The sequence below is a fragment of the Panthera pardus genome, unplaced genomic scaffold, assembly GCF_024362965.1.
Source record: "Panthera pardus isolate Hobbes unplaced genomic scaffold, ASM2436296v1 HiC_scaffold_15, whole genome shotgun sequence".
In the NCBI taxonomy this organism is placed as follows: Eukaryota; Metazoa; Chordata; class Mammalia; order Carnivora; family Felidae; genus Panthera; species Panthera pardus.
The window spans coordinates 16,607,858-16,631,427 of record NW_026526710.1 but is presented as its reverse complement, the minus strand read 5'-3'; the positions used below and the strand labels follow the sequence as shown (position 1 = coordinate 16,631,427).

The 23,570-nt window shown below is 50.2% G+C and overlaps 1 protein-coding gene and 1 non-coding gene across 3 annotated transcripts; one reads left to right on the top strand and one right to left on the bottom strand.

Moving 5' to 3' along the window:
- The first annotated feature begins 304 nt into the window (after positions 1–304).
- Positions 305–22,082, top strand: SEC14L2 (SEC14 like lipid binding 2). Of its 2 annotated transcripts, XM_019426679.2 has the most exons (12): positions 305–464; positions 2,606–2,681; positions 7,099–7,142; positions 7,545–7,604; positions 7,872–8,060; positions 9,105–9,200; positions 9,376–9,436; positions 10,067–10,150; positions 14,515–14,621; positions 14,727–14,866; positions 15,006–15,175; positions 20,531–22,082. In XM_019426679.2, the coding sequence occupies exons 1-12, from the start codon at positions 411–413 to the stop codon at positions 20,659–20,661; spliced, it is 1,212 nt and encodes a 403-aa protein (XP_019282224.1). In that variant the 5' UTR covers positions 305–410; the 3' UTR covers positions 20,662–22,082. The 2 variants fall into 2 exon arrangements, with proteins under 2 accessions (XP_019282224.1, XP_019282226.1); XM_019426681.2 differs by lacking the exon at positions 2,606–2,681 and having other exon boundaries at positions 313–464.
- TRNAK-CUU (transfer RNA lysine (anticodon CUU)) lies at positions 18,654–18,726 on the bottom strand. The gene has a single exon. It is a non-coding gene; the product is annotated as a tRNA-Lys (tRNA).
- Positions 22,083–23,570: the final 1,488 nt, after the last annotated feature.

Below are 23,570 nucleotides of genomic sequence, written 5' to 3'. Positions count from 1 at the left end.
CTGCCCTATGGGGTCTGATTGCAGGAGAGGTCACTAGATAGCACCTAGATGGGGAAACTGAGGCCCAGAGAGTCAGGTGTCTCGTCCAAGGTCACAGGGGAGCTAAGGATAAATTTGAGACCAGAACCCAGATTTCCTGACCCTCTAATGTCCACTGACCTCGGCCCGGGTGGGGCACTCCTGGTCGCCTCCTGCCAGGGTCTCCGACTTCAGGAGGATAGAGGGCAACGCGCCAGAGGCTCGCGCGCCCAGCGCATCCCTCCCTACTCCACCCCTCAGGATCCTTTAAGAGGCGGGGCTTGGCGGCCAGCCCCGAGGCCCGGGCAAAAGGCTGGGACTTTACTCCGGCGGCAGAGAGCGACCCGTGCTCCATCAGCTGCCGCAACCGCCGCGCCCGCGCCCGAGCCACGATGAGCGGCAGAGTCGGCGATCTGAGCCCCAAGCAGAAGGAGGCGCTGGCCAAGGTAAGTCCTCATCCTGGCCCGGCCCCCGTCCCCCGGCCCGGGGCCTCACCTTCCGGCAGCTGAGAGCTGGGAAGGAACTGGGCGGGGGGCGAGCGACGGTGCGGGACCGGCGGGAGGCTGGCGGAGCTGCGGCCGGCAGCACCTGGCGCCTCGCGCCCCTCTCCCTGAGGCCTGCCCCTCCCTCCCCCCGCCCGCCGAGGAGGCCCCGGGGAAGTTTGGCCACCCCAGCCTCAGCCCCGAGCGAGACCTTGGCGGTGCCACCTGGGAAGAAGTGGTTGCTTGGAAGCCCTCGGAGGTAGCTAAGGGCACAAAGGCAATATTCATTCACAAGACTGGCAGCCGGGCCCTGGGGGCTGGGGCAGGGCCCCAGGTTTCCTTCCATTTCCGGGAGGTTTTCCTCTTACGGGGCAGCGGCACCCTGAACAGGGCCCTGACAGCTCTTGAGGATACTTGGAGAGCCCTTTCTGGGGCACCAAGTCTCTCTGCCGACCTTGGACAAAACCCGTCCTTCTCTGTGTGCTCCTTGATGAAACGAAGTGAGGGGTTGGACCCGATGATGTTGAAGGGAGCACCCTCATGTGAAGGCTGGAATCCTATCAGCGACTCACTGGGTTGAGGTGAGTTTGAGCTCAGACCAGCCCTCCCTTGTCCTGCAATCCAGGCCCCTCCCTGGGACTGGGGCAGATGCTCTTCAGAAGGCTAGAAGGTAAGCCTGGCTTTGCCTTGGCGCCTGGGCAGAGGAGGGGGCAGCAGTTTGAAAGCTGGACCCCCTCTCTACCAACTGAATCTACTTTTTGTTGCCCTTGAGGAGAAGGGAGGTTGGCTGCTCTGGGAGCCAGAACCCATTGGGTCCGGTCCGAAGGTTTGGAATCTTCACAGCTGAGCAGTTTTCCATCGCTGGACAGGGGGTGGGGGGCCAGATGTCTCCTGCCATGGCAGTGGGCTGAGGCATCAACCCCATGAAGGCTCTGCCCCAGGCTGGGCCTCCCCCATCCCAGGGAGGCTGGATAGGGAGGTTTCAGGTTTTACTGCTGACCTGCAGGGGAAGTCAGGCAGAGGAGGGATTAGGTGGTGATTAAACTGGAAACCAGGGGCTGGGTAGGGTCCTTGGTGAGGGGTGGCTTCGTGCCTGGGCCCTGGATGAGCAGTTCCCCTGGGAGTCTGGGAGTCTGGGAGTCTGGGGGATGGGATGGGATGGGATGGTTCAAGTCCCTGGCTGACCTAGGCAAGGTGTGGAGGTGGCAGGTCCTCATTGGTCCCCTCTGGGCTGTCCTGTAAGGTCAGTGAGTAGGGAAAGGTGAGTGGCCAGGAGCAGGAGGCATGGGGAGAGCACGTGGGGGTGTGCTCACCTACTTGGAGGTGGATGTCCACATCCCTTGTTTGGCACTCCCTGCACTTTCCCCCTTCATGGCTTCCTGTTGGAACTGTTCCCTCCACCTGGATTGCCCTCCTCCCTCCTCCTGCTGCCTTTGAAGTCCTTCTAGCCCAATGCAAATTGCCATTTTTTTGAAGTCATATGAGACCACTGTCTTCCTGGGCCGGTCATAATCAAACTTTTCTCTTCCTCTGCTCCCCCAGCACATTGCTCACCAGTCCATTACTAAAGGGCAGAAGACTACAGTGGCAAGAGTGTGCTGTCTGGCCTCGGACAGACCTGGGTTTGCATCCCAGCTCTGCTGATTACTAGCTGTTCAGCCTTGGGAACGTTACTTAGCCTCTCTGAGCTCTAATTTCTTCATCTGTAAAATAGGGACAGTGAAACCTCCAGGGACTCTGAGTGAGGCATGAATAAGATAAATGCCAAGTTCAGTGCTGGGCACACAGGGAACGCTTGGCAAACTGATAGCTTTTACTGTGGCATGTGCCAGAGTGTCTATTATCACAGCTGGGAACACATATGCCCACCTGCCATACTGGAGTGGAAGTGCACACAGCCAGGCAGAGGTAGTGTCTTACTTCCTTCCTGCCTCCTCCTTGCTATCCACTGAGGCAGCAGAGTGTACTATGCAGCCCATGTGCTCAGCCAGTGTCTACAAAAAGACCCGTATTGAAGAGAGGTCTAGCAAAGTCCCTGCGGAGAGCCCCCGGCAGAGGGTGGTTGGGGTGGGACCTGCCGCTCACCCTACTGCCTCTCCCTACAGTTTCGGGAGAATGTCCAGGATGTGCTGCCCACTCTGCCAAATCCAGATGACCATTTTCTCCTGCGCTGGCTCCGAGGTGAGGGAATCGGGGCTGCGGGAGGCTGGGGCAGGGGCTTGTCCTGGGTAACAGAATGGTGCACTCTGGAAACCCTGCCCCTGGCAATCTGAGAATCCGGAGAATTCAACCTTTAGAACCCAAAGGGCTCTTGGCAATTGTATAACCTTGATCCTCCTATTGGGTAGATAACAACCCTGAGGCTCAGAGAGGTGAAATAACTTGCTCTAAGTCACACAGTGCTTGAATTACAGGCAGAGAGAAGACTAGAACTGGCGGGCTGACTCCCAGCCCAGTGTACTTTCCATCCATTTGATAAATGCACTCTCCCGATGGACTTGGGGAAATGGGTTGAAGAAAAGCCTAGGAAGACCAAGCCACGTGAGAAGTCAGAGGCAGAGCCAAGTTTAGAACCAGAGTGCAGGCCCCTGGGAGAGGCCGGCCCCCTCTGTGACCTCTCGGGATGGCAAGCCACCTGCTGCCAGCAGTTTAGGCAGCTTGAAGGAGGGGCAGAGTGCACGGGGAATGTGGGAGCACTCAGCCAAACCTAGGTTGACAAGACTGCCCTCAGGCCACTACTAGGCTCCAGAGCCTCAAGTTCTAGCTCTAACTCTGCCCTGGTCTGGCTGTGGCGTGTGGGCCAGGGGCACACATCTGCTTTAGGCTCCTCTCTGCTAGAACAGGACCAGACAGGGTGCCTTGCCTATTACAGGATGTAACATGACAGAACTCTGTGTGTGGTGATGAAATGTACATGTTTCTACTAGCTTCAGAGTCCAATTCAGCGCCATGCCCCAACTCCTGAAATCTCTCCTTTCTTTTTTCCCTTTTTTTCCTCCTGTGGTTCAAGGCATGTGCTACCCTCTCTGGTTCCTGTGACACACTTTTTTTTTTCTTTATAGAAATTCTCTTAGCAGATACTGAAATAATAGAGAAAATTCCACTGTGTTAGACTGGCAGAGATTCAATTATGATGTAGAATCATAGCCCCAAATATTAAAGTACAAATCATGCCTGATTATTTATTTATAGACACAGACACACATGTACATACCTTAGGGGTCTTGGAACAGGTGAAAAGATGTATTTTCCTTTTCTGTCCAGAAAAGGTACTAGTATGTATCCCATGGCAGGTGCAGCCAGGGAAGCCACACGGGGCCCTGTGTGCCTCTGGAAGTGCCACTTGCCCTTTCCCCCAAAAAGAGCTGTGACCACCCCACCAGCACCACCATCAGCCCACTTGGATTGGGTGAAGGGGCGGCACGGGGGCTCAATGGCCTCAGTCCAGGGGTGGAGGATGTTTTGCTGAAGGGGCTTAGGTAGAAGTGGGCGGGTAGGCAGCGTGGGAAGAATGTGCTTCCTTAAAGAGCCAGCTGTAAGATGATCAAACACCCCACTGAGCTGCTGTTAGGTAGAGACATGTGGTTTCAGAGAGATGAACAAAATAACACAGCTCTTTTATCTAAGAGAAGGCCACCTGGGCTCCTGGCACTTGGTTTCCCAGGCATTCCCAACTCCCCAGTCCTTGGATAACCCCTCTCTTTCAGGCATACGGAAGAGTATAGTCATCCTCATTTGCCAGTTAAGACAACTGAGGCTCAGAGCGGGGAAGGCACTTACCTGAAGGCACACAGCTAATGAGAAGCAGAATCAGGGCAGAAACCTAGGGCCCCAGACTCCCAGGCCAACAGTCTCTCTAGGAAGCCACAGCTGCCCTCTGAAGACAGGCTCTGCCTCTTCAGACAGAGGAAGTGTCTCCTCTGCCCTTTGTGCCTCACATTTCCTGGGCAGGAGCTCAGGCTGGGTCAGACTCTGCTATGAATTTCAATTATGGTTTTTGTTGCCTTTTTTTTTTTTTTTTTTTTTTTAAGGAAACATTTTCCCTCTTACCTTTGATTCTAAAGGAAACATTTTCAAGGCACATGCCAGCAGAATGTCTTTCTCTAACCTAGGTGTGAACTCGGGCTTCTACTCTTGGCCCCTTCCCCTCACATGGGTTGAGTTTTCTGCTGGCCCCAAGCCCTGAGAGCAGGCACACGAATCTGTACTGCTTCAGTACAGGGTCAGGTGACCAGATGAAAACGAGGAGGTGGTAGAAATATTGTGTGTGTGTGTGTGTGTGTGTGCGCGCGTGCGCGCACGCGTGCGCGTGCAGGGTGGAGGCAAAGGATGTCTGAGTCTTCTTCACTAGGACTAGGAAGTTATCAGATAAGAACCCAGGACAGCTGCTCCTGGACCAGCTTCTCTGACAGTGCCCTAAGCCATGCTTTGAGCTGCCCCTGACTAGGGCAGCAGGAGCTCTGGAGAGGCCCGACTCAGCAGGCATGGGGAGGCAGTCAGGGCCAAGTGGCAACTTGGGGAGGGCCCTCAAAGGAGACGCTGGATGTTGGACTCTGGCAGATATTAGGGAGAGCCCTCAAAGAAGATGCTAGATGTTGGATTCTTGCAGATACCGGTTAACTGGAGAGCCACCTGGAGATAAGGGGGTTCACAGTTCACTACCACTCCTTCACAGACCAGCTGGGTTCCCCCATCATGATAGCATGTTGCTTTGCATCTTTCATGTGTTTCCAGATCATTAGATGATTCAGTCAGAGATGTGCAGTATCTTGTGCAAGGTCAAACTGCGAGAAAGTGGAGGGGCAGAGAGGCAAACCCAGATTATATTCCTCTAAAAGCCGCCCCTTGCTGCCATGATGGCACGTAAAGGGTGGCCATCAGAAGAAACTTCCTAAGAGCAAAGGCTGTTCACCAGTGTGTGTCCAGCACCAACGAGAAGGGTGGCATTGGTCAAATCTCTTGATATACCCTTTGGGTGCAGGAGCGTGGACTGGATTTCATGATAGCAGAGTCAGGGAATGTGCTCGGCCACTCCCAGAGATCAGTGATTAAGGTGACAGTCCAGAGGGCAGCCTGTCTGGCCCAGCTTCCAGGGCTGTCAGCAGTTCTAGATACCAATCAGATCCACAGAGGACATGCAGCTGGGAGGCAGAGTTCATAGGTCAGTTGGCAAAATTGGTAAGAGTCTGGATCTCAAAAACTCTTTAAAGGATCAAGTGAAGCTGATTGTAACAAGAGAAAATCTGATAGGGATGGGTCCAGAAAACCACCTCACAACATATGGGATGGAGGCTTCCCAACAGCACAGCTGAAAAGGATTTGGGGGTTTCCGTTGACTGTAAGCTCCATCTGAGTTAAGGGTGGGACTGTTGCCGAGAAATTTCTTAGGCTTTGTTGGAGAAGGGTAGACAACACCTGGTGCTGTGCTCAGTTATGGACAGCACACTTTACTTTATCATTTAAAAAAAATTTTTTTTAATGTTTATTTATCTTTGAGAGGCAGAGACAGAGACAGAGCATGAGCGGAGGAGGGGCAGAGAGAGAGGGAGACACAGACTCCAGGCTCTGAGCTGTCAGCACAGAGCCTGACGCAGGACTCGAACCCACAACCCACTAGATCATGACCTGAGCCGAAGTTAGATGCTCAACCAACTTAGCCACCCAGGTGTGCCTGGACAGCACACTTTAAGAAGGGCACTGGCAAACTGGGAAACATCTAAAGGGAAGTTCTGTAGATGGACTTGAAACTGGGCTGTGAGAAATGGTTAGAGAAAGGATCCATGGATGGGCAACATGATAGCCGAGAGGACTCAGGTGGCAGCACAGAGTTCACTAGTATTGAAGAGGCTGTCACATGACTGAGGAAGCGACCCTATTTTCTGAGTGTCCCGGCTGTGGACCTCGGTGTAACAATGAGGGCTGAGTGCAAATAGCAGTGCAGATTACCTGGAAGGAGGTGGCATTTGGGGTAGTGAGGTCTTTGTGTTCAAGTTTGAGCAGAACGACTTGGGGTTGGAACATGAAATGAAGACTTGGCCCAGGTGAACTTGAATTCTGAAGCTTTCCAGGAACCGTGGGAGGAGGGCCCTCTGTGTCTCATTAGGGTATGCATGGATCCTTTGAAGATAGGGCAAGGTTGACTCAAGGCAGGTTGACTCGAGGCTCATCAACTCTATCCTACTGGGATGTTCTGCCAGATCCACCCCAGACTGTGGGGCAACTATGCTCATCTTTGAACTGTGGATCAAGTTCTCAGAACTGGATGTTAGACCATGAAGATTAACTTTGTGTAACTGGAGAGGCAGAATGATAAAGGGGTCCAGGGTTTACTTTCCATGAGAGAAGATAAGATCTTTCACCTATTGCATCCACTAGGGTAAAATTCTTTTAATCCTGAAGTTGCAAGGCTCTAGCCACCTGCCCTGATCCTTGACCTTCAGGGACTGTGGTGTTCCAGAAGCACCCAGTGAAGGTCTTCATGTTACCTTCTGCTTGTGGGGTGATCTGGGAGTCAGCCCCTGCGTGGGAATAGGGAAATCTCCCTGTCCTTGGATGCCCAGCCTGCTGGTCTAACCCTAATCACGTTTCCCTGTTACAGCTAGAAACTTTGACCTGCAGAAGTCCGAAGCCATGCTCCGGAAGGTGAGATCCATTTGGCTTCATATCCCACTGTTGCCTCCATTCCTGCCTGTCAGAATCACACTGTGCTTCTTTTGTCCACCCTGCCCATCCAATCACAGCTTTTGGCTTGTGTGACATATCTGAGTATTAGCTGACCATTGTTACCTTATACCTCTGTGACAAAGTGCATTCCCTTTCTTGGAAACACAGAACTTTAATAGTTCTGGGCCAGCCAAGAATTATAATCCCTTCTTCCCAGACCTCTAAACCATGCAGTGCCTTCTTTTCCATTCCTGCCAGTTGCCTTCTCATGACGTACCTGAGATGTGATGGTGGCCTCTTCATACTGTCATCTATTGCTAGATACCCCTTAAGAGTTCCCCCCACTCCTGCTCTTTTAAAGCCCTGACTGTGTGTTTGCAGCACGTGGAGTTCCGAAAGCAAAAGGACATTGACAACATCATGAGCTGGCAGCCTCCAGAGGTGAGGACAAATGATCTTGCCCCATCCCTACGTTGGGTCTGTTAGACCCGCAATCTGTGCCCGAATCTGGTGGACTGGGACCTTCAGAGGAAAGGTCTGACAATTCTAAGTGAGCCCCAGTGGTTCCCAGGGTGGGTTATCTATTGGCACCCAGGAGAAGGCTGTGGAGGGAGAGCTTGATGAACTCCTGGGAAGGCCCTGGGATACAAGGAAGGCACGACTGCCCTGGGCCTGCTGACCAGGTGCCTCCTCTATGTTTTTGCCCAGGTGGTCCAACAGTATCTGTCAGGGGGCATGTGTGGCTATGACCTGGATGGCTGCCCCGTCTGGTACGATGTCATTGGACCTCTGGATGCCAAGGGTCTGCTCCTCTCAGCCTCCAAGCAGGACTTGCTCAAGACCAAGATGCGGGACTGTGAGCGGCTTCTTCAGGAGTGTGTCCGCCAGACCGAAAAGGCAAGTGGGCTTAGCACGGTTGAAAATGAGTTCATCACAGTAGAGGTGTTCAAGCAGAAACAGGCATATCACACAGGGATTTAAGCACAGCTTCAGGACTGGGGCCCAGACGTTTGGATTTCACAGACGAGTGAAATTACAAAGTTTTGGGGACTGACATACATTGCCAAATTTTTATTTTTCCAAGTAAGGACTTAAAAAGAAAGTGTACCAGCTACTATTGCCATAATCAGCCGCCAAAACTATAGGAATGGCATAATCTCAGAATAAAGAGCAGTCCTTTAAATTGAAGAAATTTATTACATTATCATTGTTTTTCTCATTCATCTGGGCACCAGTAAAATCTTTGTCATGGACCAGCCTGTCCTCGGACAAGTGTTTGGGTACCGCTGGTGAGATGAGCTCAGAGTCTGTATTCAAAACAAAAAGGTGAGGACAGGTGATTCCCTCTCTAAGAAAAAGACTGAAGGGAGAGCTGGAGCCACACTGACCATCTCTTCTGCCTTCCTCTTCAGCTATCATAAGGATCCAGTGAAATGATGTGATAAATTTGGGAATACTCCAACACCGTCATTCACAAACATGCACTGAGAGCCCAGTGTGTGCAGAGATCCTGCAGGTTGGGGACACAGAGAATCATTAGGTGGGCATGTACCCTTAAGGGCTTAGGTTGGATGGAGAGTCTCCGTGCCTGCTCACCAGAAAAGTTGCCCAACGAGGCCCCACGGACTGAACACTACCAGGTGCTGCACACAGAGGAAGGGGGGGCACCAGGTCAAACTGCAGAACAGAAGGGACCTCAGAGAGACTCTAGATCCACCCAGTTGTTTACTGGACAAGAACAGGGACACCGAGGCAGGAAGAGTGACTAGCCTAGGCCACAATTCTGGCCTGGGGGTGATTATTTCAACATGGAAGGCCCTTGGTATGGCCCTGTCCAGATCTGGGCCCATGAACAAATCAGCAAATGCCCTGAACTGGCGTGGGCTTCTGCATTGCAGAAGCCTGATGTGACTCTGCTCCTCTGTCCTCTGTCCTCTGCAGATGGGGAAGAAGGTGGAGACAGTCACCCTGATTTATGACTGCGAGGGTCTTGGCCTCAAGCATCTCTGGAAGCCTGCGGTGGAGGCCTATGGAGAGGTGAGGAGCAGGGCTGGGAGGGGGCTGTGAGGAGGAGAAAAAGTAGGAGTGAGCCCCTCTGCTAGGATGCTCTGTGGGTGAGGTGATGGGGGCGGAGTCTAGCCTGAAGGAGGCGGGGCCCGCCTCCCTGGTACAGAGGTCTGGGCCCTCTAGACTCCGTGATTTGTTTCCACAGTTTCTCTGCATGTTTGAGGAAAACTATCCGGAGACACTGAAGCGTCTTTTTGTTGTTAAAGGTAAGTTGAGGGGCACCTGGGTGGCTCAGTCAGTTAAGTGTCTGACTTCAGCCTGGGTCATGATCTCATGGTTTGTGGGTTCAAGCCCTGTGTCAGTCTCTGTGCTGACAGCTCAGAGCCTGGAGCCTGCTTCAGATTCTGAGTCTCCCTGTCTCTCTGCCCCTCCCCTCCTCATGCTTTGTCCTTCTCTGTCTCTCAAAAATAAATAAATGTTGAAAAAACAATTAAAAAAAAAATAAAGGTAAGTTGGGAACTATCTGTGATGAAGTCAAATGGGAAAGAGGGGCCCAAAATGTTACTGGGACAGGTCCAGGGGAGTAGAATGGGGTGAGCCAGAGGAGGGGATCTGGGGACCCCTGACATATGCAGACTGGGTTACAATTCACAAAGCTTTTAGGATTTATTACCTCCTTGGAGCCAGCCAGACGGGTGAGATAGGAAGGCAATACCCACTTTCTAGACAGGGAAGCTGGATGTCAAAGAGGTGCCTGTGCCAAGCCTCACACCCTGGGCTGTGTGGGCTCCACAGCACTGGGGAGCCTGTGGCCTGACACAAGGGACTGTGGAGGACACTGTTAGGGACAAAGTGAGCCTTGCTCCCGGTCTCACATTGCCTGGTCTCTGTTCCAGCCCCCAAGCTGTTTCCTGTGGCCTATAACCTCATCAAGCCCTTCCTGAGTGAGGACACTCGCAAGAAGATCATGGTCCTGGGAGGTGAGTAGCCCAGACTCTTCTCAATGCCACTGGATGCTCTGTGGGCCAAATTGGGGACAGCTTTAGATGTATCTAAGGTGAAGGCTTCCTCTGCTGGTTTGGTAGCAGTGAGACCCAGGAGCAAGTAGGGGCCGGGCTAGGGTCTGCCTTTCTGTTTTAATAAGAATGCTTTCTCTCAGACACTCTAGAAGAAAGTACTGAGCTCAGCACTGTAGATGCAAAGATGAACAAAATACCAGTCTTGCCCTTAAGGAGCTTACAGGGTAATAGGAGAGAGAAGACCTTTAGAGAGAAAGCGATGATACAAGCTAGAAAAGGTACTAGAAACAGCAGAGAGAAGGTGCACAGAGGAAACAGGAGCAGAGGTTGCTTTCAGTTAGGGGCAACTAGGAGTTGCTTCCTTTGATGAGCACCTACTGTGTGCCAGGCCCCCTGGATTAGGTGACAAAGATGAGTAAGATAGAATCCCTTGAAGAGCTCCAGGCCCTCTTGGGGAAGGGAGATGCAGACAACACATTACATGTAAAAGAGAGAAAGCAAGTGGGTGGGGACACTGAGCAGGGACACTCACCTTCTTCTGACCCAGGAAGGAGCAGATGCCTACCTCACCTGAGTGCTACAGAATGAGTTAAGAGGCAGCAAGATGATGCCAGGCAGGAACCTGTTGGGCAGAAAGAACAGCACTGAGGAAAGACCTTACACACCGTGGTTTAGGCAATTGTAGAGAGCACGGCAGGGTGTGACAAGAGAGGGGCCACACTGGAGAGGGGCCGAGAGCCAGGGCACAGAGAATCCAGGGCACCATGCTGAGAAGCCTGGACATGACTCTACAGGCCACTGGGAACCACGGAAGATTCTGAGCAGGGAAGGTACTGGCATCAGATTCTTAAATTAATTAATTAATTAATTAACTTTCTAGCCATTTTATTATTATTTTTAATGTTTATTTATTTTTGAGAGACACATCGACAGAGTGCAAGCAGGGAAGGGGCAGAGAGAGAGGGAGATACAGAATCTGAAGCAGGCTCCAGGCTCACAGAGCCCGACGCAGGGCTCAAACCCACAAACCGTGAGATCATGACCTGAGCTGAAGTCGGACGCTTAACCGACTGAGCCACCCAGGCGCCCCTATTTTATTATTTAAAAAAAAATGTTTTTAATGTTTTTATTTATTTTTGAGAGAGACACAGAGTGAGTGAGGGAGGGGCAGAGAGAGAGATGGAGACAGAATCTGAGGCAGGCTCCAGGCTCTGAGCTGTCAGCACAGAGCCCGATGTGGGGCCCGAATTCACAAGCCGTGAGATCGTGACCTGGGCTGAAGTTGGACGCCTAATCGACTGAGCCACCCAGGTGCTGCCCCTTATTATTTTTTAAAATTTATGCTCAAGTTAGCTAACATACAGTGGTCTTGGCTTCAGGAGTAGATTCCAGTGATTCATCACTTACACATAACACCCAGTGCTCATCCCAACAAGTGCCCTCCTTAATGCCCCTCACCCATTTTCCCCCACCCCTCCACCCCCATCAACCCTTAGTTTGTTCTCTGTATTTAAGAGTCTCTTATGGTTTGCCTCCCTCTCTGTTTTTATCTTATTTTTCATACCCTTCCCCTATGATCATCTGTTAAGTTTCTCAAATTCCACATATGAGTCAAATAATATATTTCTTTCTCTGACTTATTTCGCTTAGCATAATAGCCTCCAGTTCCATCCACGTTGTTGCAAATGGCAAGATTTCATTCTTTTTCATCATTGAGTAGTATTCAATGTAGTAGTATTCAAAGTAGAATTGTATATGTGTACCCCACCTTCTTAACCAGGATCAGATTTTTACTTTATATTTTAATTTTTTAAGTTTATTTATTTTGATAGAGAGTGAGAGAGAGCACAAGCTGGGGAGGGGCAGAGAGAAGGAGAGACAGAATCCCAAGCAGGTTCCATGCTATCAGCGCAGAGACCGACGTAGGGCTCAAACTCACATAATGTGAAATCGTGACTGGAGCTGAGATCAAGAGTCAGATGCTTAACCAACTGCACCACCAGGCACCCCAACCAGGATCAGATTTCAAATGGAGACACATTTTACTGGCAAGCTTGCAAACCACAGGTACCAATTTGCAGTGTGGCCACAGTCCATGCAAGAGGTGTTGCAAACCTGAGCTGGGGAGGTGGCAGTAGGGATGGAGAGAAGAGGATGGACTAGAGACTTACTTAGGAAGTGAAACAGCAGAACTCAGTCGACTGGATAGAGGAAGGAAGAGAAATCTAGAAGTGACTTTCTGGTGTCTGGCATGAATGACTGAATATCACAATCATTCTGGTACAATTCGTTCAGCTAGAGAACACAACTGGAAGAATAAGCTTGATGTTGAGTTTGGGGAATCTCTGAGATACACAAATGTTGGGGTTACTTGAGCCTGAAGCTGAGGAGAGAACTCCAGTTTGGAAATTCGGGAGTTATCGAATACAGGCAGCAACTAAAACCTTGTGAGTAGATAAAGGATGCCCACAGAAGAGTGGAGGCTCAGCCCTGGGGACTGTCCAAGCTCAAGGGCAGGCAGAGCCAGAGGACCCCACCAGGGAGAATGAAGAGTGATTGATGAGGTTGGCAGGACCACACCCGGCAGGGATTGGATATGCTGGGGAGCTGGGAGAACATCAGGGCACAAGAGGGAAGCTGGAGCAAGAGACACACAGGAATCAAGCCAGCCACGGACAGAGAGGAGCGGAGTTTTACCGGAACATTAGGTGAAGTTGGTGGGAAGAAAAGACCACAGAGGTAGATTGGGACTGGCTCCTGGCAGACTCGATGCCACCCGTGGAATTGAACTTAGGGGTAGGTAATACAGATTCTGAACGTTTCTGAGTGTTCACCATTAGGCAACACATTGAAAGTGGAAATCTTCCCAATGTGTATTAATGAGCCCCGGGAGCAGTGTGGAGCATTCTAGAAAGTACAGGACTTCTGGGATTTGGTCCTGACTCTGCCAGCAACAAGTTCTGCTTCTTGTTGCCTCAGTTACTCTCTCTGTAAGATGGGAAGTTCTTTTTGGCCTTATTCCAACTCTCCAGCTGAGCTGGGGGAAGACATACAAAATCTGAGCAAAAGGCTCTGATGATTCTTGGCTTTTCTGCTGCTACCACCCACCATGAGCATGCGGTGGTTGGGTTTCCTGGCAGCAGAGCTGTAGAGAAGGTGCCGTCTGTTCTCCCACCCACACCTGAAACCCTTTCAACCAAACCCATCTCAGTCTCGGAAGATACAGGATCTTCAGCAGAGGAGGGAAGACATTCATTTTGGGTTGGTCAGTGAGGCTTAGAAGCACAGATTAAATCACTCCCCAAACCACAGACGCTGTGTCATAGGAGTTGCATGGTCCCGGGACCCTAGAAATCAGAGGGTTGGGAGACTCTGGACAGTCTCTGTGGGCTTCCAGCCAGTACCAACAACAGAGGATACTGGGTTGTACCCCATGACTTGGAGCTGCTGCCTATTTATGGTCTATATAGTCAGCATGGAAAGGTTTCCAGCATCAAAATATTGTACTTGGCTGATAATAGGTTAGGAATTTGGTTCTCAGCATTGGTTGCACTAGAATCAAACTCTCCAAGTCAGGAAAGGGCTTGGTTATTTACAAAAAAAAAGGGGGGGGGGCGAGTCACTGGCAGCTTAGACAGCCTGAAAAACAGCAGAAGTAAAGTCGTGGCTGGGGTAAAGCCAAGGGAACCCATTTCAAGGGCCACTCTACAGTGGTGCATTCAGTAACTCACAACTGAGCATGATTCGTATAGATGAAAGTAGGGGATGAGACACAGGGTTGTGCCCTCCTGGAATTCAGTCTACCCAGGACAGATTATGTTGATTCAGGCCCTCCTGCTTGATGCATATGCTGTTCCCTCTACGTGGGATGCCCTTCCCTTTCTTTGTTCCCTCTGCCTGCACTGCAGGTATTTGTATCATCTTCCAAGGAGTGATAATATATTCTGATGTGCGTAGGGCACTTAACAGTTTATGGCATCTTCTCAAGTACTTAGTTCACTTCACCCCCCGCTGAAGCCTTGCAAGGTGGGAGGAATCAGGCTCAGAGTGAAGCAATGCCCAAGGTTGTTCAACTGGCCAGAGGCAGGGGAGACACGACTCAAGGTGTTCTGATTCTTAGTTCAGGGCAGGGCAATCCTCTGGGTGATGGTTCCTCCTGAATCCCCTGCAGATCTGTGTGTATACTGTGTACTCCTAATGCCTGTGTTTTGCGTCCTGGGGCAGACAGGGTTTTTCCTGCTTCTTTTGTGTTGACCACCAGGGTCGTGAGGAAATCTTGCCTAGTGGTGACCCTTTTTTTCTCCTTCCTTCCCTCTACTGCCCAGCAAACTGGAAGGAGGTTTTACTGAAATATATCAGCCCTGACCAGCTGCCTATGGAGTATGGGGGTACCATGACTGATTCTGATGGAGACCCCAAGTGCAAATCCAAGGTAGGGGACTGCATGCCCCCCGCCGCGTAGCCCATAGGGCTAGGGGATCACCCGGGAAGCCTGGCTCAAATGCCCATTCCAGTTCATTCTGTATTCTGCTTCTAGATCAACTATGGGGGTGACATTCCGAAGAAGTATTATGTGCGAGATCAAGTGAAACAGCAGTATGAGCACAGTGTGCAGATTTCTCGTGGCTCCTCCCACCAAGTGGAGTATGAGATCCTCTTCCCCGGCTGTGTCCTCAGGTAGTGCTCTGGACCCTAGGAGGCAGCCTGTGCCTTTGAGCCAGTGGGTGGGCCGGGCTGGTAGAAGCCCTGGGGGCAGGACCCCAGAGAGTGCACACGTGGACGGAATCACGTCTCAATGGGTGGATGTCTCCTGCAGGTGGCAGTTCATGTCAGATGGTTCAGATATCGGTTTTGGGATTTTCCTGAAGACCAAAATGGGGGAGCGGCAGCGGGCAGGGGAGATGACGGAGGTGCTTTCCAACCAGAGGTACAATGCCCACCTGGTCCCTGAGGATGGGACCCTCACCTGCAGCGATCCTGGCATCTGTAAGTCTTGGCTTAGAGCCCCTGCCCTAGCTGTCTGCCTGTGAGGTCCCTCTTTCTCCACGGGTTTGTGCTCTCAGACTGTTAGAACTAGACATAGGGCTCCATCAGATCAACCCTCTCCTGACATAGATAAGGAAACCTAGGCTTGGACAGGTACAATGACCAGGTGACCCTGCTGGTTAGTAGCAGGGTGGGACTCTGACCAAATACTCCCAGGTAGAGATGAGTCATGGTGCTAGGTGATCACAAGGGTTCAGAATACTTGCTATCTGGTTTAAGACTAACTGGATCTATGACTGTCATCAGACATTTCTTGGGAATGTTCCTCTCCCCAGACATCAGAGAGGCAGAACTTGCCTGGGTGGGTGCAGGGATCCCCGGGTGAGCAATGCTGAAAAGCCCAGTCTTGATCCCTCTGAGCTTCATTTATCTCCACCTTGATCAAAAAAATGGGCACAGACCATGAATAGGAAGTTTGGGCAAGAGGAATAAGAATGGCAAACAGGCATTTGAAAAAGTGTTTGACCTCACTCAACTTTGTAGTATCTATTAAAATTCCCTTTTAGCAATTCTAATTCTGGAAATTTAGTCTACAGGAATGTTTATACAAAGACACAAGGATATAGGTACAGGGATGTTCCTAGCAGTCTGGGAAACTGGCAATAAACTAAATGGCCTTAATAAGATCTCGTTAAATGAATTATGGTCCATGCATACATGTATATGGAACACAATATACACATTAGAGGGAATGAATTGACACATAAGATGTCTGGTACATGTTTTAAAAAAACAAAGAGGAAGCATAGCATATGGTATACACTCTGCTTTTTTTTTAAACATGTATATTAAAAATAATTCTGGGGAATAGTGGTTATCTCTGAGATGGTAAGAAGCTTATAGAGGGCTTTAATTTTTTTACATGAGTTCTGCAAATAGTTATTTTACAATGACCACGTACTACATTTATAAGTAGAAAAACTACACACACACACACACACACAGACACACACACACTTCCCTTCCAGTCTCCAGTTTCCTTTCTATTAGAGCCAATGGGCCAGGCATGGAAAGTCAATGAGAGCAAGGCCTTTATCATTAAGCCACTTGGATATGACTATAGACTAGTCCTTAGGCAAGTGACAGCCTCCCCGGGCTTCGGTTTCCTGATTGCTAACTGGGGATCAAACTCTCTACCTCAATGGGGATAGGTCTGTGCAGCACTTAGCATAATGCCTGGCGTACAGCAAGCACTTAACACACTGTAGTCACCATTATTATTATTAGGGCAAGACCTGGCAGGGAGAAGGGCCATCCTGGAGATGGTGTTGGAGATGGGAGAAGCCCTGTGCCCCATTTCTAGGGTAGCATCACTAGGAGATCTGAGCTAGCCCCCAGATGCCTCACAACATCATCCCGATCTCAGATTCCATGTACTTCCCCACATGCCAGGCAATGTTCAGTCTCTACAGCCCCTTCTTCAGATGTTCTGTGGTATGGCTCCCCACGGAGGAGGAGTATTCTTGTTAGTGAGCAAGCAGGCAGGTCCTTGGAGGAGAAGGCATATTACTACATGCTTCAGTAAGAACAAGTCCTAGCACACCAGCCCAGATACTATTATCCACAGAGCATAAAGTATTTTGTATATAAGCTTCAATTTTTTAAAAAAAGTTTGTAAAAATGTTTATTTTTGAGAGAGAGAGGGAGAGAGAGAAAACAAGTGGGGGAGGGGCAGAGAAAGAGGGAGACACAGAATACAAAGCAGGCTCCAGGCTCTGAGCTGTCAGTACAGAGCCCGATGTGGGGCTCAAACTCAGGAACCATGAGATCATGACCTGAGCCGAAGTCAGACGCTTAACCGACTGAGCCACCCAGGCGCCCCAAGCTTGAATTTTTTAAAATATTTTTTTAACTTTATTTATTTTGAGAGAGAGAAAGAAAGAGCGAGCAAGCCAGGGAGGGGCAGAGAGAGAGAGAGAGAGAGAGGAGAATCCTAAGTGGACTCCATGCTGTCAGTGCAGAGCCTGATGCAGAGCTCGATCTTACAAACCATGAGATCATGCCCTGAGCCAAAACCAAGAGTTGGACGCTTAACCAACTGAGCCACCCTGGTGCCCCAACTTGAATTTTTTTTAATGACAGGGAAGCTGAGGTATAGAGAAGGGATGTCACCTCTCCCACAAAGTAGCTTGTATGAACACCGAAAGACAGAGGACATGAGGCAATCCTAGAGTCCTGGTCCAGATCTCTAGGCCATAGCCTATCCTAGAGATGATCAGGTCTGCCCTGATGTTACAGAACAGAGAGTGGAGTCCCAGACCAGGGAAGTAATTTACCCAAATTCATGCAGCCAACAGTAGTGCCCCACCCATTTTCCAGCAGTGCTCATTACCAATTATAGTACCAGAAGGACACAGCCTGAGAGAGGACCAGGAACCTTATAACATAACCAGGCTTAGGTTTGCAAATCCCAAATATATTTTAGCTCTTCTTGGATACATTCCCAGATGGAACGTTTATCGGCCTGTGGGGCCTTGACTGCCGCTTCTTGTCCATTCCAAGGAGGATTAGAGGCAGGTCACAGCATCCACCTCCCAGGTGTAAAGACAATGAGGTGGGATCAGCTGTTGTCTGGAGCCATGGCTCAGGTTAGACCTGAGCCCAGAGAGAATGCAGTATTAGGTTACAAACTTACCTGTGGGAGGGCAGTGCCCTTGGAGAGCCAGGTGACCCCCTGCAAAGTGGAACATAATCGCTCAGTGGAGAAATTAAAACTCTGTGCCAGCCTCCAGTGGTAAGAACACATTAATTCTCCCCAGGCCACACGGGTCCTTGCCCAAGTGTACTTAATGGCTGAGAAGGAGAAACAAAGTCTGAATTGATTTCACTTATTTTTTTTTCTCAACTAAAATTTCCTGAGGGCCTGAGTGTAGAATACTTGGAAAGAAGATTCAGAAGAAAAGATATGGACTTTGTCTGCCAGGAGTACTTAACATGGTCTAGAAGACCTAAAAGACTAGATGAAGGTTCAACAGTACTTCCAGGCAGTGTTGGGGAGAAGAGAGTCTTGGGGAGAAGAGAGTCTAGCCAGGCTCCAGGAGGCTTGGTTTCTGAGTCCCCCCTGTGCCACCAACTCTCCAAGTGTTTTGGGCAGGTGTCTCTAAGTAGTTTTTGCTTTCCTCCCCCTCCCCCTCCCCCTCCTTCTAAGTTTATTTGTTTATTTTGAGAGGATGAGCAGGGGTGGAGCAGAGAGAGGGAGAGAGAGAATCCCAAGCAGGCTCTGCAGTGTCAGCACAGAGCCCCATGTGGGGCTCGATCCCACGAACTGTGAGATCATGACCTGTGCCAAAGTCAAGAGTTGGCTGCTTAACTAAGCCACCCAGGCACCCCAGCTTTTTCTTTCCTTCTTAAAATGAGGGGAGTGGGCTAGAGCAGGAGGTCTTTTTTTTTTTTAGTTTTATTTTTTAAGTAGTTTCCATGCCCAACGTGGGGCTTGAACTCACATCCCTGAGATTAAGAGTCACATGCTCTACCAACTGAGCCAGCCAGGCTCCCCTAGAGCAGGAGGTCTTAATCTGGGGTTTGTGGACTCCCCATAGATGTGACTGTGAATCTTAAAAGACCAAACCACCTCCCTTTTATAACATAGAGTGTCTAACATCCCCTTTTCTATTCTCAAATGAAATTCATGGATAATATAACCCATCTAAACACATGATTTAAAAAGCAATATAATCTCCCACTGGGAGAAATAAAAGGAAGTTAATTTAGAATATATATTTGTTTCCATACATAAACGAGAGGGCATGATTACACCCATGTGCTGAGACTCTTCAGAATGGTGCCTTTCCCATTGGGACCCCCTGCCCCCAAGGGTCCATGATGGGGTCCAGGGGATCTGAAGTTGTATGATTTCATCAGATTCTCAAGGGGCCAGTTCCCCAACAAAGGTTGAGGAGCCTTAGCCTGGAAGGATCTCTGAGGGCCCTACAGGCCTGTGAGTACATGATTAGTGTCAAAATGAACCACGTAGTTCATGAACTCCACTTCCCTTGGGCCTGGGCCTTAGAACAGCCTCTTCCTTGTTTCTGAGAGCAAAATATCATACAAGGCAGAGCCATCTTGATCCTGGTGCTTGGTCCAAGGAGCTCAGACCTTTCCTCTAGCATGACTGATTCTAGTTGCTAGGGCTCTGTTGTCCAGGACAGTGAGGCAGTGTCTCTCTTTCCGGAGGGACTACTGGTTCTGAAAAACCTCTGTGCAGAGAGAAAATCAATGAGTAATACTTCCTTCATACCGTGAAAAAAGTGTGGGTGGAGTGTCTACTCAAGGTCTAAACTATGTATTTTATTTAGGGGCAGGAAAGAGGAGAGGTTAATTCTCAGGATTAAATATACTTTTTTTGGGGGGGGGCTTGTTCTAAGTTTTTATTTTTGCTGGGAAAAGCGAGAGAAGTCCTGGATAGGGAAACGGCAGAGTGAGTGTTTTTGTTCTCACACCCTGTTCTCTTGAAGGGGTACTTGACTGAAATGGAACAACTTCTAAAAAAAAAAAAAAAAAAAAAAAGGGTTAGATTAAAAGCAGTCTGTTCCTCGGCCAAGGCTTCAAAGCCTTCTCTGCCAACTGCATGCCCACTTTGAGTTTTCCTAATCATTTATGATTACAAACAGGGGCGAAATGAGCATCTTTGTCCATTTATTTGGGACAAATTCATTGGGATGAATTCCTGGTTCAAAAATTCTGTGTATTTTTTGCCTTGGCCAGAAACTGAACAGGGCTCGTCTTTTTCCAGGGCCCAAGGCAGGCAACAATGCAGACCAGAGGGAAATTGCAGCTCTATCACCTCACCATGTGACACAGTGACCTCCTTTTTATACCCTATAAAGCAGGATTAATACTGAATTCATAGTTACTTGGAGCAATAGTCTAGTAGTATATATAGATTACCGAGCCAGGGCTGAGACACATAAGTAGGCATTTTCCCATAACTATTATTATTTTGACAACTACTGCTGCTACTAATTCTGCTATGCCATTTCCAGGCCCAGTTCAAGTTCTAACACCTCCGAAAAGCCTTTTTACATGATTTCAGTCAATAGGGCCCTCTCCTTCCAAGCTGTTAACAGATATGGTTGTCTCTCTCACTCATCTGGCACTCGGCATGTTCCGTCTCATATATTTTTTTCTCTCTGTGAATATCTTGTCGACCCAGCTTGATTTAAGTTTCAGAAGGTGAAGGACCATTGCTTATGCCACCTTCATCCTCATTATGGACCACACTGCCTTGTTCAGTCAACAAAACTCGCTGCCCTTTGTTAGAATTGCCTGAATGTCTGGTTTTCTGCCTCCCCTCAGATGTCCTGCGGTTTGACAATACCTACAGCTTCATTCATGCCAAGAAGGTCAGTTTCACTGTGGAGGTCCTGCTTCCAGACAAAGCCTCAGAAGAGAAGATGAAACAGCTGGGGGCAGTCACCCCAAAGTAATGCCTCCTCCCACAGAAGGCCTGGCTCCCTCAGTGTCTCCCTGTCAGTTTCTGTCCCTTGTAGCAGTCATTTGCCCAGTATCCAGATGCCTCCCAAAAAACTGGGCTACAAGAAAGATCTTGGGCTGGATTTGGGAAACTTTCATTTCGGAATTAGGAAGAGGGAGAGTAGCAGGAGAGGGTCCCCTTGCCTCTCAAATTGCTAAGAAGTCCCAGGGGCACCATGACAGGATCTACCATCCTATAAGCTGTGCCAACTTGACCTGTCCAGTGACAGCTGAGACAGGAAGTGAAAGGGGGGGAGATGGGGGTGGCAGCAGGGAAGAAATTAGAAAAGGGGGGAGAGATTGAGACCTAACACTTCAGGGAAGCCAGCTGTAGGGGAGGAACTTGTTCCCAAATGAAAATGTTAAGTCTAGATCATAATGAGGAGTATAGCAAGGTAGCAGGTTGCTAGAGTTATGGTGGGGGTCAAAAACTCTTCTAAACTTTCTATCACCAAGGCTGGGATCTTTTGGCTTTGCCTACCAGGTCTCAGAAGATGGTCTGAGTCAGTGTAGATCTTCCCACTCAGGGGTAGACAGGAAGGCCACCTTGAGATTTTTGCAATTCTTGGGACCCACTGGCTGTCTCTTTAATTACTGATTGTCAGTGACTCAGCTTCTCAGGACAGTGAGATTTGGTGCCCAGCCACTGTCCTCCAAGGTAAACAAAGCACAGGGAAATTACCTCCAGGGATCCCAGCTCCATATGATGGGCCAGGGAGGTTAGGGGTGGGGGTGAGTCCTGAGGCTTCCACCCCGCCCTTTCAGTGCTGCCGGCCTCTCATCAAGTTAACTCTCCATTTGAGCACCCCACACAAAAATGACAAGTGGGCTCAAAACAGTAGATCTCAGTGAGTGCATTTCCCAGTCTGAGTCTCCCACGGTGCTGGCCAGGCCGCTTCCTGACTGACCTCAGCAATGCTTTGGCAGTCCCATCTCTGTGGGAGGCATTCGGCTGGTGCATTGGGTTCCTGGTGTCTGGCGGGGAGGCTGTCCGGGCAGGGGGCCAAAGCCCGGGCCAGCATCTGGGGGCAGCCACAAACGGCCTCACAGGTCCCCAGCCCCTCCATCCACAGTGACGAACAGGGGGCGCTTGGCGACCAGGGACTGGAGGGCACGGACCCTGGGGGCAACCACAGCACTAAACACCACGCCCTGCAAACGAACACTGGAAAACGAACCCGCCTGGGCCCTCTCAGGGACTGCTTTCCCTCCGAGACCCAGGCCTCGGCCCAGCGTGGGGAGATGGTCTGGTGAAACTGAGTAGGGGCTGGGCTGCGTGGACAGCAGCCAGACCGCTTGGCAGGGGTCACCCCGACCTTGGTTTACAACGCTCTGTTAGGAAAATTAACCAATGAATAAAGCAACATTCAGTGCACAGGAAGTGGAAATCAATACCCGCCGCCTCGCTCCTCTCTGCCCCTCCCTCAGAACGGCAAATTTACGCCTCAGCAGCACCTAGCCGGCAATAGGTGGGGCGCATGCGCAGAAGTCACCCGTTACTTCTCTCTGGCGCGCGCTTTCCCTTGGGGCCCAACAGCCAGCTTTCCTCCAGGCTGGCCCAGCCCGTTGCTGTCTTCCGCCATCTTTGTTAAGGGCACCAGGGAGCGCTACTGGCCGCCTTCAAGGTCAGGGCGGAGGCCCCGCCCCACTCGGTCCCTCGTTACGCGCCGGAAGGTTCTGGCGCGCTGTTAAGTGCGGGTCTGGGGAGTACGTGCAGCGCCTGCGGTGGGCCCGGGGGGGGGGGGGGGGGGGGGGGGTGTGGAACGGACGAACGACGCTCACGTGGTGCTAGGGACCGTCTCCTAATTCCGCGTCAGCATTACCGATGTTTCCGGGGCTGGAGATCCCTTTGGGCCCAAGCCCAGCTTCCTGCGAGGTCACCGCCAACCGGCTGACCTACACGACCGAACGATGACAGATACGGCCAGGGCTGAAAATGGGGCCCTTAATATTGAATCAGTGGTCTTTATTTTCTCTGTCTTTATTTGATGACAATAAAAGCTAATTCTTTAATGAGCGCATACTGGGTACCATGCAACAACCCTGTGCTTCATTAGGGCCCTGGGTTGTTGCAGAAATTCAAGGAAATTACGTGCAAAGCGCTTAGAAGAGAGCCTTAACAAGTGAGTGCTCAGTAAATACTGACTACTCATAAATTTTACTGACGTGGCTAATAGGTGGCACAACTGGGATTGAACCCAGGACTACCTGCCTTTAATGGCTGCATCTTCGCTGGCAAAATCCAAAGGATTCAGAGCTTTAGTGAAGTGCACTCATTGCCCACATGAGTAAACCGAGGTCCAGCTGGGGAAGAGTTTCTTAGTAACCACTACCTCCCCAAGACCACACATTCTGTTCTGCTCATTTCCCTGAAGTCTTGTTTCCCTTGACTCATTCATTCGTTCGTTCATTCATTCATTCATTCATTCATTCAAGGTCCTGCCCCCAGGAAGCTTGGTCTGAGGGTTATATTGATCCAGTTAGAACCCAGAGCTTGATAAATGAACATGGCACCTGCCAGGAAGGCACTCGAGTCCAAATACCCACCTCTCCAGGGCGCTCACCATTCACTCCCCAGACTCATTAACTCAACTCCCCTTAAGAGCGTGGAATCTGGAGCCACACGGCCTGGATTCAAATGCCAGCTTCACCACTTAGCTGTATGACCTGGAAAGTGACCCATCTTTTTTGTGCTTCTATTTCCTCATCTGTAAAATGGGGGTCCCAGGTTGGTGGGAGGGCTTTAAGAAAGTAATCTGTCTAGAGTCTTTAGTCAATGGTCTGATCAGTAAACTTAACAAATGGTTACCTAAAAATAATCCTTGCAACTGTCCGAGGAGTGAACATTGTGTTCCGCATTTAA

Bases quoted from the DNA above. Each gene is read 5' to 3' on its own strand.
- SEC14L2 (XM_019426679.2), top strand. From the start codon at position 411: ATGAGCGGCAGAGTCGGCGATCTGAGCCCCAAGCAGAAGGAGGCGCTG. The intron at 7,143-7,544 runs GTGAGATCCATT...GTGTGTTTGCAG, and splicing joins CCGAAGCCATGCTCCGGAAG to CACGTGGAGTTCCGAAAGCA. The intron at 14,622-14,726 runs GTAGGGGACTGC...TTCTGCTTCTAG, and splicing joins ACCCCAAGTGCAAATCCAAG to ATCAACTATGGGGGTGACAT.